This window comes from Eublepharis macularius, chromosome 16 (assembly GCF_028583425.1).
Source record: "Eublepharis macularius isolate TG4126 chromosome 16, MPM_Emac_v1.0, whole genome shotgun sequence".
Taxonomy (NCBI): domain Eukaryota; kingdom Metazoa; phylum Chordata; class Lepidosauria; order Squamata; family Eublepharidae; genus Eublepharis; species Eublepharis macularius.
In genome coordinates, this window is record NC_072805.1 from 48,363,103 (window position 1) to 48,378,476 (window position 15,374).

Sequence of the window (15,374 nt, forward strand, 5' to 3'; positions counted from 1 at the left end):
CAGGACTGCCCTTGCTTTGCCCACATGGAGCTCTGTCGTCTTGGGTGGCCAGCGGGTAGGAGTCTGGCTGCAGGAGGACAGGTGGGAGGAGGAGCACCTTGGGCATCTTGAAGCCATTTCTTGTATTGTTTGCCAAATGTGCCTTTTTGTGGAGGAGGGGGGAGGCTGCCCATGGCCCAGACTCCACTGAAGGATGCCAGGAGCCTCCTGGGACAGCCCCCTAGGGCTTTGATGGAGGGAGGGGGGAGAGCAGCATTCCTGGTCACTTTGGGTCGAGCTTAGGAATTATCCGTGGAGGGCAGGGTGTGACAGAACTGCTCCCTCCCTTCCTTTTGTCCTGCAGATCAGATCAGAAAGGGGGGGGGGGCAAGCAGTTGTGCCACACTGCAGTGCTGTCTCCTGCAATGGCCTGAGAACAGCGTTGCTCTCGGAGGGGCCTTGCCCCCCCCAAGACACGCGTGCTGTACCCAAGGCGGGGTGCTGCAAAATGTGGAAACCTCCAGTCTTCACTTGTGGTGAGGAGGAAGATGAGGGAGGGTAGCCTCTGCAGGACAAGGAGCACGGTGCAGACGGCCTGCACGGGAGACGGACATGCCCTCCTGCCTGGGCTGGTGTTGCTAGGAGAGCTGCTTCCACCCCAGTGCCGATTTGGTGGGGAGCAAAACACCCTCCGGCAGCCTCTCGGAGGCTCTTGTGGCAGCCGGCCCTGGGCCTGGGGGGTGGGAGGTCCCTTCAGAAGTCAGCCAGCTGGACTTGCTCTGAGACTTGTAGTCCTGCATAGGGGCTGCAGATCTCCACGTGTCCCCCTCCCCTGCTAGGCTTTGTAGCCCCCCCCCATCTCCGGCAGGCCTCCTCAGTGTGATCGCTCCGAGCTGAACAGTACAAAGCCTTAAACCGAGAGACTCTCCTCCCCCTCTTTTTCTCAGGGAAGGGGCTGTGAGGGGTTCGCAGCAGTCCTGCGGCTTTTATACTCTTGTCTTATTCAAGAAAGTCCTCTTCAGCCCTCTCTGATTCCACCCGGTGATGGGTATGCCCTTTCAGGTTTTCTTTACTGCCACAGGGACTAGAAACTTCATGCTTGACTGAAAGGTGAGATTCAGGATGCTGGTACCAAATTGTAGCCCTGCCTGTTGGACCACGGGACGCTGCCTCTCCCTGGCAAAGGCAGGGGCGTTGCAAGTCTGTGGGCCGGGAGGGGAGGGAGATGTCTTGGGAGGGGTGAGGGGGGAAAGTGTAAAAGCCCAACTAAGTGGGAACTGAGCTCAAACGCTACTGTGAGTGGCTGGCCCAAAGTGCCTTCCCTTGGGAGCCCAGAACGTCTCTTTTGGTCCTGCCGCCAGAGTCTTGGGCATACGGAGCAGGCTGGGGTGGCTGGCGGGAGAGAGAGACAGAGAGACCCCTTCCTACGCCGCCCTCCAGAATTTCTGGCAGTCGAGGCTTAAGGGAACAGTCTCTCCCACTCCAGCTGCAGATTGGAAGCCTCCTGCACTCCAGAGGGAAAACTTGCTGGGGTGGGGTTGAGGAATGAAGAGATGTTCCGAAGATGCAGGTCGGGCAGCACCATGGACCAAATTTCAAAGGGAGGGGGCCTCCAGGCGTTTATGGGCTGTTGAGGTGCAGGATAGCATCCTTGGTGGTAGTGTGTGTGGGGGGTGGGTGGGTGGGTGGGATTACTGGCTGGAGAGACTTACAGAAGTCTGGTTATAGCGTTAGAAGCTCTTGCTCTGCCTAGTTTCAGCACGGTGGATTCTGCAGTAAGGGGGGTGGAGTTCTGCAATCATGCTCGATATGCAGACCTGACGATCGGTGTGCTGCCGAGGAGCGCTCAGAGAAGAGGAGAGAAGCAGTATGGTCTAGTGAGCAGCGGGGGAGAGGCAGATAGACCCTGGAAGTCTTGCCCACGGTTCTTCGATGTCCCCATTGGTGGTTCCACGCACTGAGAAAGCTGTCTAGCTACAAGCAGGTGCTGCATTGCGGGAGGCTTCCTCTGGCCATCCGCTGCCCCAGGCTTGCTATAGCACAGGAGCCTGGAAGGGCAAAGCCACCCAGTTGCTGGGGGGGTGGGGCTTCCTCCTTTTGGCTCACCATCGGTGTTGGCAAAAAGGCAGGGGAGCAGCCGTCACCCCCATGTTGGGGCAGCTAACCGCTGCAGGCTGTTACCAAGCTGCAGGCAGGGTCTATGGTGGGATGGAGATGCCAGATGCTTTCCAGATGCTCTAGCTCTTTCCAGAATTTAGCACAAGTGCTGCTTGAGAGAATGTCTCTGCTTTTGGCTAGATGTGCTTGGCGCTCGTGGGGATAATGTCTTGGCTTTACCGCCAGCGGGGGTGTGCTCCGAGGGCCAGAAGCTGCAGGGCCCCAAAAGATGGCCAGCTCTTGTGTGCCTGTTTGAGCCGATTCCCAGGACAGTCTTTCTGTCTAGTACCGTGGCCCTGCTTGCATTTGGGACAGAAACTGTGTCTTTGCCCATCATCCAGGGTCCTTCCGGCAATGAGTAATCGTTTAGGGTTCCCTTTCAGTGCTGCTGTGCCGACTGCCAAAGGTTTCACTCGCACTTTCTACAGGACATAACCAGCCTCGCTGCTGCCTCTGCTGTACGGCCAAGGAGGCCTCTGTGTGCAGCCCAGTGGGTGGAAGTCGTCAGCAGGACTGTTGGTGTTAAGACAGCTGCTTACGTGGTGCTCTGATAGTTCAGGGAAACAAGGGCTGCCTCCATAGGGTGAGGGTTCTTCACGTAGCTTTTGTTGCCTACCGAGAATGCAGAGGCGTCTGCAGTAGCAGCAGAGCATCCCCAGGGAGGTTTTCCCCACACTATCCCTGCCTCGGCTTCCCACAGCCACTCTGCACCCACCGGAAGGCAACGCTAAAGGTTGCTGATTTTTTTAAGGATCCAGAGGAGTTAGCCGTGTTAGTCTGCAGTTGCAAAATAGTAAGAAGTCCAATTGCACCTTTAAGACTAACCAACTTTATTGAGGCATAAGCTTTCGAGAACCACAGCTCTCCTCATCAGATGCATGGTTGGTTAGTCTTAAAGGTACCACTGATTTTTTTAAAAGCCTCCAGTGGCCGGAGGAATTGGCAGCTGTGGGGGGGGGGGGTGCAGGGCTGAGGAAGGAAAATGGTACGGATGTGGATTCGACCTGCTAAAAGGATCTTTCCCACAAGATGATACCAGGTTTGGAGGGAAACAAGGGGCGGGGGGGGGGGGCAGAACACAGCAAGTGGCTGGATTAGGGGAGGATGCTGCGTGGGTGCTGCAAAAATCCTTGTTCTGGGTGCAGGGCAAGATGAGCTTTAGAAACCCAAAGGAAGTCAGAACTCAGCAGGCAGTTTTATCATATTCTCCTCCAATCCTCTCTCCATTCTTCTGCAGCTGGGATAAGTCCCAGCGTGAAAAGAGAACGAATGCCCAGCGGCTCCTCTCCCGTTTGCCCACCAGGCTCCCTTGTGCAGGGCATCCGCACTCCCGCTGGCCTTCAGCACCGAGACTTGGGGCCTGAGCTTGGTGCCGGTTCTAAGAAGCTTCCTGCTTCCCTGGGTGGGGGGAGATGTCTCAGGCTTGTTCTTGCTCAGTGAGTCTTTGACCCACCCCCCTCCACCTACACGTTGCTTGGGTTTCTTTGTTCCATGACTGGGGGGGGTCTGTTCAGGGGGTCTTGTCTGCTAGAAGAACTAAACATTAGTCAGGAGTTTACAGTTTGGGCGAATGCAACTTCCCAGGCCCAAGGTGCCAAAGGTGAGATTTTCTTTTAGGATCTCTTGGAGAAACTTGCACAGAAACCCCACTACAAAGCAATGTCTTTTTATGCTGTGCAAGCTAAGTGTGTGTGTGTGTGTGTGCGCGTGTGCACTGATATAACCTTATCTTTGCTATTAAGGCACAATTAGTAATACTGCCACATGCAATCTCGAATGTGCAACCAACTTTATTTTTGTATTCTTTGTAAATGCTATTTATACAAGAGTGACTTTTTTCCTGAGGTTTTTAATCTCAAAAGTTGGAGTCTCCAGGTTACCAAATCCAGACAAGCCAAACAATGATGCTTGGACAGTTTGGAAGGAACAGCAGTCTTCGGGAGCTCTTCATCTGCTAGAGATGCGTTAACCACTTCCACCCTTCGAGTTACACGTTAACTGTTTAGTATTGTACATTACAATGGAAAGGTGACTAATGGCAAGTGTAGCCTTTATGTTGTGTACAATAAAGGTGTTGATGCCTTTAGTCTGAATTCTTTTGGCTTGTGATTGTGGGAAAAGCGAAGCGGGGCATCACAAGACGCTGGAAGGGAAGCGGTAGAATTACCCCTTGCTTATTTTATTTATACCCCTCTCTCTCCTCAGTGGGGAGCCAGAGTGGCTTACGTCATTCTCTGTACCTCAGTTTTATCTTCACAGCAACCCTGTGACAATGACAATGGAGGGGTTTCAGAAGCCTGGTGGAATGGGGAAGAACAGCGGAGCGCTCTTGTCCCTAGGAAATGAACTCCACAGACCTGTTAGTGGCAGCGTCGATCTGTGTGTCAAAGAACGAAGCTAGCCAAGGCTTATAGGCCACAGTGGTTTTGCCAGAACCCGTGTTCCTTTCTCTTCACCTTGATCAGGGAAACCTTCCACTTTTTTTTTAAAAAGCCTTTTCGCCTTTTATGGCTTCACTGACTTGAGTTGTAAACTACACAGGTATCCTTTTAGACTCGGCCCCAGGAGGAGCAGCACTGAGGGTGGTGCTCTTTGAGTTGCTTGTAAATTAATTGGAATTGGGGGTGAGCTGGCCATGTTTATGGGTGATTATTCAGGCTGGTGAAAATCAAAACCAACTGAAGAGCTACAGAAGGCTCTCTCCCCAAATTGGATGAGCAGGCAATAACTTAGCAAATGAAACGTAACAAGGATATAAGTATTAAGTTGATGCAGAAATACAAAAAAAGCCTTATTTTAAATATACATATATTGATGGGGTCTGAATTGGCCGATAGTGACAGGGAGGCTAAGAGAGAGCTTGACATGGTAGTAGAAAGCTTGGTGAAAACGATGACAGAAGGGAACGTTAACACAGAGCTGGAAGGAATCTCGAGGGTCATCTAGTCCGGTGTAGGACATTCACACCTTTTCCCTGCCGCCTCCCGCCTATGTATGTTGATTTAGATCAATGTTTGGGGGGATCTAGTTGTTACAACACTACAGAATGGATTCTTCAGCACAATCAAAGTTTGCACCTTTAATAATTATTATTTGATTTATATACGACTTAACACCCACTCAGAGCAGTTTACAAAGTATGTCATTATTATCCCCACAACAAAAGACCCTGTGAGGTGGGTGGGGCTGAGAGAGCTCGGAGGGAGCGGTGACTGACCCAAGGTCCCCCAGCTGGCTACCAGCAGAGGAGTGGGGAATCAAACCCTGCTCTCCAGATTAGAGTCCCGTGCTCAACCACTACACCAAACTGGCTCTCGGTTTGGAGCCAGTTTAAGAACTGCAACACACACACCTCTCTCTCTCTCTCTCTCTCTCTGTGTGTGTGTGGGGGGGGGGGGTGCAACACGGGAGCCCGAGGCAGATGTTGCTCAGTGAAGGTCCTCGTTGGTGAGCATACTGTATGTCGCTTGCACTGTCGCAGGTGTGTGGCCCTGTGGGTCTGCACTACAACAGCAGGATTTGAATCCGGTGCCACCTTGAGAGGCCGACCAAACTTCCAGGGTGTGAGCTTTTGAGTCAGGCACCTGGTATCTGAAGAAGGGAGCTCCGACTCTTGAAAGCTCCTCCTCTGGAAATCTGGATGGTGCCTACAGGTTGAGGCGGGTATGTCATGTATGCCGGCATACCTGTCATGATTGTATTCTGCATTTTGCATTCTGTATTGATCGTTGCTGTTTGCCAGAGTTGTATACTGTATTCTGCGTGCTCATACGAGAGAGTCTTAACTTCTGATACGAAGGGCAGGAGAGCCAGGGGGCCCCTCCATTATCTGTTGCAAACAGGCGCCTTCACCGTTCGCAGCAAGCAACCTTGGAAGGAGCTGCCAGCAGCAAACACTCTTAACTTCCCCGGAGGCAGATCTCCTTTGTACTTCCCCCGGTCAAAACGACTTTGTCCCCATGCAACCTCTTTGGGGTTTGGCGCGGGAGGGCGGGACGTTTTCCGGTAGCGGCCAGACCTTTGTTTGAATGGTCACTCCTGCCCATTCCTGCGCCTTCGGGGGAACACCTGTAGACGCTGCTTCACCTGGAAGGCCTGCCCGCTAACTGCGGGGGCTTGAGGGGCCCGACAGTGCACAGCGCAGGCTCTGAGCCCCGCAGAGGCCACCGGGCGGGTCGAGTAGCGCCTCAGGGCGCGGAGGCTCTGCCGCCGGCCTTTCCAGCCGCTCCTGCCCCGGCTCCCGCTCTCCTCCAGGGCCCTGGCCAGGGAAGGGGCCGTCGCGGCTGTGGCTGGCGAAGGAAGGCCCGGCCCGCGGCCCGCCCTGCGAGGGCGAAAGCCGGCGAGGCCCGCGAACCACCCGCCGCCCGGCCTCGGCTCCGCGCCTGCCAGCCCCGGCCGCCCCGGAAGGCGCAGCGGCCCGGCCCGGCCCCGCCGAAGGGCCGCCTCCGCTCCGCGCCGGGCCGGGCCAGGCCCAACCAGGGCACTCCCGGCTGTTCCCGGCGCGGCCTGCAGGCGGCGGGCGAGGCGAGCGAGCGAGGGAGGCCCAGCGGCGCGGCTCCGTCCGCCTCCGCCGCCCCTCGCCTCAGCAGCAGCAGCAGCAGCAGCAGCAGCCCGGCTGGCCGGCCGGCGGGAGGAGATGCGATGACAACGTCGGCCCTGCAGGTGCGCCGCCCGGGGGGAGCGGAGCGGAGTAGAGTGGAGCGCCGCCCGCCCGGCCGCCCCCCAGCCCGGCCGCTCGCTCGAGGCCGGGCGCCGGCTTTGCGGCCTGCTAGGCCGGGAGGGGAAAGGCCCGCCGCGCCCGGCCTCCGCCGCTGCTCCGCGCGGGCTTTGCGGGCGGCCGACCCCGCGGGGCCGGCGGGAGGACGGAGGGCGCCCGAGGGCAGCGCAGCGCAGCGGGGAGGCCTCGGCCCGGGGCCTGGCGCGGAGCTCGGGCGCCGCTCCGGCGGAACCCGCCCCTGGGCTGCCGCGTCCTCGGCCCTGTGGCGGCTTTGATTGCAGTGCGAGCCGCGCCGGTCACAGCGCCCGCGTCGGGGTCGCTTCCCTGCCGGGCTGTCCTCTGCCCGGGAGCTCCGGGGGAGCGGCGGGTGCAAAGGCCTCCCCGGGCTGGGCCTCGCCCGCCCGCCCGCTTGTCCCCGGGCAGGAGCTGCTTGGCCGCGGGAGGGCGAGGGGCCCGGGGCCAGACCCCTCCTCCGGGCTCCTTCCCTGGCGGCGCTCCGGATCCCTGGGTGTCCGGACGGCGCCAGAAGCCTGCAGGCGGGTGGACGCTTGCCCGGGCTGCGGCCGGAGGTGGGGCAGGGCATGGAGGCCTCCAGCCCTGCTCTTGCCCCTGCAGCGGCCTCAGTAACAGCCACCTTCTCCCCAAGCTGTTCACGGGCATCTGAAAGGCCAACTCGATTTCCAGGGCGTGAGCTCCGGAGAGTCAAAAGCTCCCGTTGTCCGCCCTGATGAAGGGAAAACTCCTGCCCCGGACATCTGGTCGGTCTTTGGGGCGCTGCAGGAGCCAAATCTTGCGGGCTTCCCCAGACGCTCGCCTGGCCTCAGAGTCCTGATGTCGATGGGGAGGGAGGCGGTGTGGTGGCGGCTCGGTTTCCTTATCAGACTTTTTAGGTGGGTGGCCGTGCTGGTCTGCAGTAGAACAGCAGGATTTGAGTCCAGTGGCACTCGAGAGGCCAGCTGGAGCTCCCGGAGTCAGAACTTTGTGCAAGCAAAGCCAACGCCTCTGAGTGGAGGGGCAGTTGCTGGCTGGCATCTGCATTCGTGGGACTGGCATCCAGTTCCTAGTTGTCCAGGAGACCTGGAGGCCCCTCAGATGTTCCCAGTGCCTGACTGTGATGCATTTTCTTTCCAGAAAGCCATTGACTTGGTGACGAAGGCTACAGAAGAAGACAAGGCAAAGAACTACGAAGAGGCCCTGCGGCTGTACCAGCATGCGGTGGAGTACTTTTTGCACGCCATCAAGTGTAAGCTTGCCTTTCGGTGGAGGCAGCCAGCCAGCCATGCTGGACTGAAGTGCTCTGTGAGGGGTGAACTGCTCTACTCTGCTTTGTCTGCTGCGCAGTTAGGCTAATGGGGATGAGCGGAAGCCACTTCCTGGTTTGTTGTAACTTCTTGAGATGCCCTCTAAACGTGGTGTGATGCTGACAGGCGCCTGCAGGGAAGATACTCTTGGCCTTTTCAGCTTTCTCTGGGCTCATGGTGGGCATGTGCCATAGGCAGGAGATGCCTGGCTTGGCTCCTGGCTGCTCAACAATTGACTGGGGAGTGGAGGGAGAGAGGGGGCACTCCAGGTTCTTCTCTGCCTCCTTTGAGAGGCCTTCTTCTGACCACCGTTCCCACCCCCCGCTTGCTTTTGCAGACGATGCTCACAGTGACAAGGCCAAGGAGAGTATCAGAGCCAAATGTGCACAGTATCTGGACCGGGCCGAGAAGCTGAAGGACTACTTGCGGAACAAGGAGAAGCAGAGCAAGAAGCCTGTCAAAGAAGCCCAGAATGACAGCAAAGGGTGAGAAGTGGCCAGGGTTGGGGGGAATAGGCTGCGAAGGTGGAGGGTTAAGGCTGCCCTTGCAGGCTGCAGGAGGCCCAGGCAGGGGCCTCCCTGTCTCAAGAGCCCCCTCCCTCCCACCTGGTGGGGCTGCTGCGTCCCACATGACCAGGTGCCTCCCTCTCCAGGAGCGACAGTGACAGCGAGGGAGACAATCCCGAGAAGAAGAAATTTCAAGAGCAACTGATGGGTAAGTCTTGGAATTGGGGGTAGCAGCCAGGAGTAGCACCTGATGCCAGCATCCGAAAGCAAGAGGCTGCTGCCCGCGGGGTCTGGGACTCTCCTTCTTGGCAGGGATGGTGGCGGCACGGGGAGCTGTGTGGTTTCCATGGGGTCCAACTGCCTTCCTGCTACAGGAGCTATTGTAATGGAGAAACCCAACGTGCGATGGAGTGATGTGGCTGGGCTAGAAGGGGCTAAGGAGGCCCTGAAAGAAGCGGTCATTTTGCCCATCAAGTTTCCTCACTTGTTTACAGGTAAGGCCTCCTGGGCTAGGTGGTTATGGGTGCCTCCTTTGCTGTCCTCTGGCCACAGTGGACGTTGTGAAGGGTGGGTGAGGCTGCCCTCTTCTTTCTGTTCCCCAGGTAAGCGCACCCCGTGGCGAGGAATCCTCCTTTTCGGCCCTCCTGGTACTGGGAAGTCCTACTTGGCCAAGGCTGTAGCTACTGAAGCCAGCAACTCCACCTTTTTCTCCATCTCCTCCTCAGACTTGGTGTCCAAGTGGCTGGGGGAGAGCGAAAAGTGAGTGTGGGTGGGTGGGGTCGGAGATTGGCTCGTTGGGTGGGAAAGGGGAGGAACTTTCCCCACAACCCTTTGGCCCCGTCTGGCTGCATTGCACCGCTCTGCTAGTTCTCTTTGTGTAGTCTCCAGCTCCGAGCCTTCCCGTCTTCTTCTGCTTTAGGCTGGTGAAGAACTTATTTGAGCTGGCCAGGCAACATAAACCTTCCATCATCTTCATAGATGAAGTGGATTCTTTGTGTGGTTCCCGCAATGAGAACGAAAGCGAAGCTGCCCGCAGGATCAAGACGGAATTTCTTGTGCAGATGCAGGGTGCGTAGGCCAGACTGGTCCATCAGCACAGGAGTGGAAGAGCCACTGCTGGTGTGCAACAGGAGAGCACATGGGAGGGACCCCATGTGCCTGGCATGCTCTGGTCAGGAGGGGGAGCTTGGGAGTGGCTGGCTACGTGCAGAGAAGAGTGGTGATGGGAGCGTCTTCTTCTTGGCAGGTGTGGGGAATAACAACGATGGCATCTTGGTCTTGGGCGCCACCAACATTCCCTGGGTGCTGGACGCTGCTATTCGCCGAAGGTGGGTGATTCGGGAGGTTTGGCCAGTGCTGGTACTTCCCAGGCTATGACTATATTTCCCCTCCCCAGCAGCAAGTGGCCTTTCTGCCCCCATTGGGGGTGGGGGAGGGAGCGTTCCAGCTCCACCAGGAGACTGTTGCCTCTGTTTGCATCTGCATGTAGGTTTGAGAAACGCATTTACATCCCCCTACCTGAGGAGCCAGCCCGGGCGCAGATGTTTAAGCTCCACTTGGGGAACACCCCCCACAGCCTTACAGAATCCAACATCCACGAACTGGCCCGGAAGACAGATGGCTACTCGGGTGCCGACATCAGCATCATTGTGCGTGACGCCCTCATGCAGCCAGTCCGTAAGGTGCAGTCAGCCACGCACTTCAAGAAGGTGAGAGCGGCAGCCACTGGCTTGAGAAGCCATCTCTTTGGGCCGCTGTTTTTCTTCCTTTGGGTTCATGTAAGGCTATGAGGCAGGCTCCCCTCCAGGCCTGCCTCACAGCCCTTAACAGGGTAACTGCAGCCTCCTCCCCATTGGCAGCTGACAGAGAACACTGACTTCTAGGAAGGATTACCAAACACAAAAAAATCTCCCAATGAATGTTAAAGTATGTACATGTAAAGTTATATATGCAGTGAGAAAGTGCTCTGTGTGGATAATAAATATTTGTAAATATTAATAAATAAATAATTCACGTACAAAATTCATCTATCCCATCCATACTTTTACAGCATAATACTTCATATTCAATAATAGTACAGTCTGTATCGATGGTAACAGTCCTTATATGGTAAATAGAACAGTAAATCCACAAAGAATCGTGTAGCTGTCTGGAAAGCTCCCGTGGCTCCCACCAAAACCTCAAAATATAAAGTGCAAAGTGCAAATACAATCTTCAGTTCATTCTGTCGGACGTCTTCTGAATGGGTGTGGGACGCCGTCGGGGCTGGCTCTGCCCAACAGTCTTCTAACCACAATTGTTTCGCTCCAAAAGATTTTTCAAGGGCAACAATCTACAAACCAGACCATGATAAAATTAAAGCCAGCATATATGGTTGTAAATAAATACAGTAAACAAGCTGAATTTAACTTACTTAGTGGTGACTCTCATTCATACATTGGATGTACTCCTTCCTGCAAGGACGGACCTAATTTCCGTGAGGCAAAGAGGCACTACCTCGTTAACATATCTTAAGGAAGACCATAGTCTTCCTTAAAATAGATTATATCTTATATCTTCAGATACATCGTGGTCTGGTTTGTAGATTGTTGCCCTTGAAAAAGCTTTTGGAGCGAAACAGTTGTGGCTAGAAGGGCGCAGCCAGCCCCGACGGCGTCCCACACCCATACAGAAGACGTCCGACAGAATGAACTGAAGATTGTATTCGCACTTTGCACTTTATATTTTGAGGTTTTGGTGGGAGCCACGGGAGCTTTCCTGACGGCTACAGGATTCTTTGTGGATTTACTGTTCTATTTACCATATAAGGACTGCTACCATCGATATGGATTGTACTATTATTGAATATGAACTATTATGCTGTAAAAGTATGGATGCGATAGATGAATTTTGTATGTGAATTATTTATTGAATTTATTAATATTTAATAATATTTATTATCCGCACAGAGCACTTTCTCACTGCATATATAGCTTTACGTGTATATATAAAAATACCTTAACGTTCACTGGGAGATTTTTTTGTGTTTGGCTTCCTTGTACATCTCCCTCTAGGGCTTCTCTGTTGTTGTTCTAGGAAGGATTATCCAAATCCTCCTGGTTTAGAAGCGGCCAGTATTTAATTTTTGGAAGCTGTGGGTTCACATTGAGCAGCGGGTCTATTTGAAGGGTTGCCTTCCTCCCTGAAGCCCTAGGATGCCATCATTGGACAGCTGAGTAAATGGAAGGGTCAAGCAGATTTCTTCCAGGCTGTTTCCCTCTAAGGCCTCCCAACTGAGGGGGTAACAGGAAGCCCGCTTCCCCCGCCCCAGCGTTTGGTGCACATTTTGCCTCGGTGCCCATTCTGCGGGTCCCTGAGAGCTTGGAGGCTGGCCTGTCTGCCTCATGGGTTCCTCCCCTTGTCCTTGAAGGTTTCTGGGCCATCCCGCACCACTCCTGGTATCACTGTGGATGACCTGCTGACCCCGTGTTCCCCTGGAGATCCTGGTGCTATTGAAATGACATGGATGGAGGTGCCTAGTGATAAACTTCTGGAGCCCGTCGTCTGCATGGTGAGTGAGTGAATGAGTGAGAGGGAACCTTCCCGCCTCTCCACAGGCAAGCCAGACCCCAGCCACGCAAAGTGCTCCCCCTCCCGCCCAAGGCTGGCTCACTGCCTTATTTGACATGAATTCCAGCGTACTCGTTGCTAGCCCTAGCCCAGTCGGCCATAGTTTTGGAAACTGCTGTGACCCCCATACTTCAGGACAGTTTCAAATGTGAAAGACGGGAGGATCACCAGCACTTTTTCAGCCCAACGAAACTTCCCGAGTGATCCTGTTTGGGGGCTGTGTTTAGAATAGGCCTGTGGCTACGGTGGTGCAAAAAGTGGCAATGCCCCATCGAAAAATGTGTCGGTGAGCATTATGCTTTCTTCAAGTGCAAGTTGTCTTTACAAAGGGAAAAGGAAGGAGTTGGTGCAGAAGGGTGTGGATCCTGTCACTTCTTTTGTTAATATATAGCACCCACAGGAATCTGTATTCACAGAAGAGGGCTGTGGTGTTTGCTCTGAAGATGCAACAGTGCTGGGAAGGGACCCCTCCGCTGTGAGATTGTGCCACTGTTGCCTAACCCTTAGAAAAACAACCCTACTCACGGCCTGTTTCTATGCATATCACTTGACTACTTTATTTGCAGCCCGCCTTTCTCACTGAGACTCAAGGCCCAGGATGAGACATCTCATAAGCAATGCAATGGGACTAGGAATACAGAAGTTTGAAACAGAAATTCATAGACCTTGTATGTCGAACAGAGCAGAAAATTATATCACAAAGGTAGAAAGCAATGCAGAAAGAGATGGATAGTTTGTCCAGCAAACAGGTATGACATGTGGTGACATAGTCCACAGTCATGTTCTCTCCCTCTCCATAAAAGCACCTTTCTGAATCATTCAGTTATAATATGGCCGTGTTACCTTTACAGAAAGGCATTCCTAAACAATTCTGCTTTACGTAGTTTGCAGAATGACAGGCGCACGGGAGCCTTCCTGACCTCCGGCAGGCCGTTCCACTGGGTGGTGGGTCAGAACAGAAATGCATCTGTACGGGCAGTTGCTGCTCTTGCCCATTGCAGGGCGGCACCTTTAAAAGGCTTCAGTGAGTGATTTAGTTCTGCTGTCAAGTTGTGAATCATTTAAACAGCTTTTGTAACTTTGACCTGCATATTGCATGCCTCACTTGGCATCCGTTCAATAACTTCTTGTATTATCTTGTCCAAAAATGGACAAGTTCATAACTATAACGTGATATCAAAAATTGTTTGATTTCTAGTGTAGAACTGCAGTAGAGGTTGCAGAGAAGTGAAGCAATTTGTCCTCGAGGCAACCCTTCATGACCTTAGCTTCCAAATTACCTGAAAATAAAATTTTGATTCACCAAGTAGACTTCTTCAGGCAGGCCATTTCACATGTGGAATCTTGGGTCACTTTTCTAATTTTTGTAAGTCTTGTTGCATTGTGGTGTGCGAGTTAACAGACTTATTCAACTTAATAGAGCTCATGCTATTTGATTACAATGTGTCACACCATATAATCTGCCTCGAATTTCAGTGAGAAAGGCAAACTGTAAAGTAAATAAATAATGACGGGCTGCCCACCACTGGTACTCATTTCCTCCTCTAACAAAAACTTTCTGGCAGAGTGATACACCGCTGGACTTAATTATTTAGAAAAATAAGCATGGCAGTTCTGTATGCACATAGGATCGGCTGCCCTCCCACTGTGCTCATTTGCCCCCTAACAAAAGTTTTCTGGCTATAAGCCTGGTTTGGAAGGAGCTGTAAAGGGTTTTGAGCCTCATGGTGGATTGCGGTGTCATCTCACACCCGAATGTGTAGCTCAGTCTGCCATGGCAGAAATTCCCCATGGGACAAATGTGCACTGGCCCAGTTTTTCCATGCAGTCACATACAGGAGAGGAGTGAGAATTGGCCAGGGCTGTGTACAGTTCAGTTGTAAATCTATTCCCCAATGTGGGGGGAAATTTAATCATAACTCCGCTTATAGTAATAACTCTGCTTATATACCATTCTTCTAGACAGATTAGTGCCTCACCCAGAGTGGTGAGCAAGTTAGTATTATTATCTCCACAATCCTGCTGGGGAGCTGGGCTGAGAGGAGTGGCTGACCCAAGGCCACCTGCTGAGCTCATGGCAGTGGTGGGATTCAAACCAGTAGAGTGCTGATTTGTACCCCAACCACTTAACCACTGTGCTACAGCAGTGGTGGTCTTACCTCACATGGCCATGACTGACCAACAATACACCTGCCTGTTACCCTTGTGTCCCTGCAGTCAGACATGCTGCGTTCTCTGGCCACGACTCGTCCCACCGTTAATGCAGAGGATCTCCTGAAGGTGAAGAAATTCACAGAAGACTTTGGCCAAGAGGGCTGAAGCTTTTTCCAGGGGCAGCAGTCAGGAGGTTGGCGCCAACCTGGTGCGTAGAACGCCTTTTCTGCCGACGGAGGGCGTTGCCAAGCAGAGGAGTGCGCCCTGCTTAGTACTGCACCTGTCTGCACTTTGGGCACCTGTTCAGCTGTGAAGAGGAGGGAGGCGACGTGTGGCGGCTCTTCCCTCTGGGCACCCCCGTTTTCTCTCTTGCTCAGTCTTTTTTTTAATTTATGCTGCCTGGTTCTGTTCATGTAAGTAAAAACAATCCCAAAGCTCCGCCATGCCCCAGTCCCGTTCCTGAGGTTCTGTTTGCACTGGTACTTTATGCACGCCTTCCGAGAAGAGGACTGGACCAGGGTGGCACGGGCCGCACACGGGAGGCCAACACTCCTTGAAATGGAAAGTGCTGCCACACCTGGCTTGCACTGGACTTGGCCTCTCTGCCAGGGAGACCCTTGTATGGGTCCAGCCCTCGCCTAGCTGTTTCCTCCTGTGGGTCCCACACCAGGGCAGGCACGGATGTGGCTCTCAGCCCCATAGGCCACCCAGCTTCAGGACTTGGCGCCGCTCAGCCCTGCTTGCAAGGCACTGAGCGAATGAGCAGTGGAGAGCTCGCAGCCTTGCCCCAAGACACTCTGCCTGTTCTCTTCCAAGGAAGGTGACCAAGTGGGGTCTGCAGTGCAGAACGCAGCACCCAGAGGATTCCTTCCTCAGCTCCTCAAGGGCAAGGCACACGTGTGCAAATCCCGAAGAAGAGAGGCTCACTGCAGATTTGGGAGAACCCCAGCG

The 15,374-nt window shown here is 54.0% G+C and overlaps 1 protein-coding gene across 1 annotated transcript; it reads left to right on the forward strand.

Annotated features, from left to right (window-relative positions):
- Positions 1-6,652: 6,652 nt before the first annotated feature.
- Positions 6,653-14,861, forward strand: VPS4A (vacuolar protein sorting 4 homolog A). Its single transcript, XM_055000222.1, has 11 exons — positions 6,653-6,798; positions 7,985-8,096; positions 8,492-8,639; positions 8,807-8,868; positions 9,035-9,154; positions 9,263-9,419; positions 9,580-9,728; positions 9,907-9,988; positions 10,150-10,369; positions 12,070-12,210; positions 14,487-14,861. Exons 1-11 carry the CDS (start codon positions 6,778-6,780, stop codon positions 14,586-14,588), a joined length of 1,314 nt encoding a protein of 437 aa, XP_054856197.1. The 5' UTR covers positions 6,653-6,777; the 3' UTR covers positions 14,589-14,861.
- Positions 14,862-15,374: the final 513 nt, after the last annotated feature.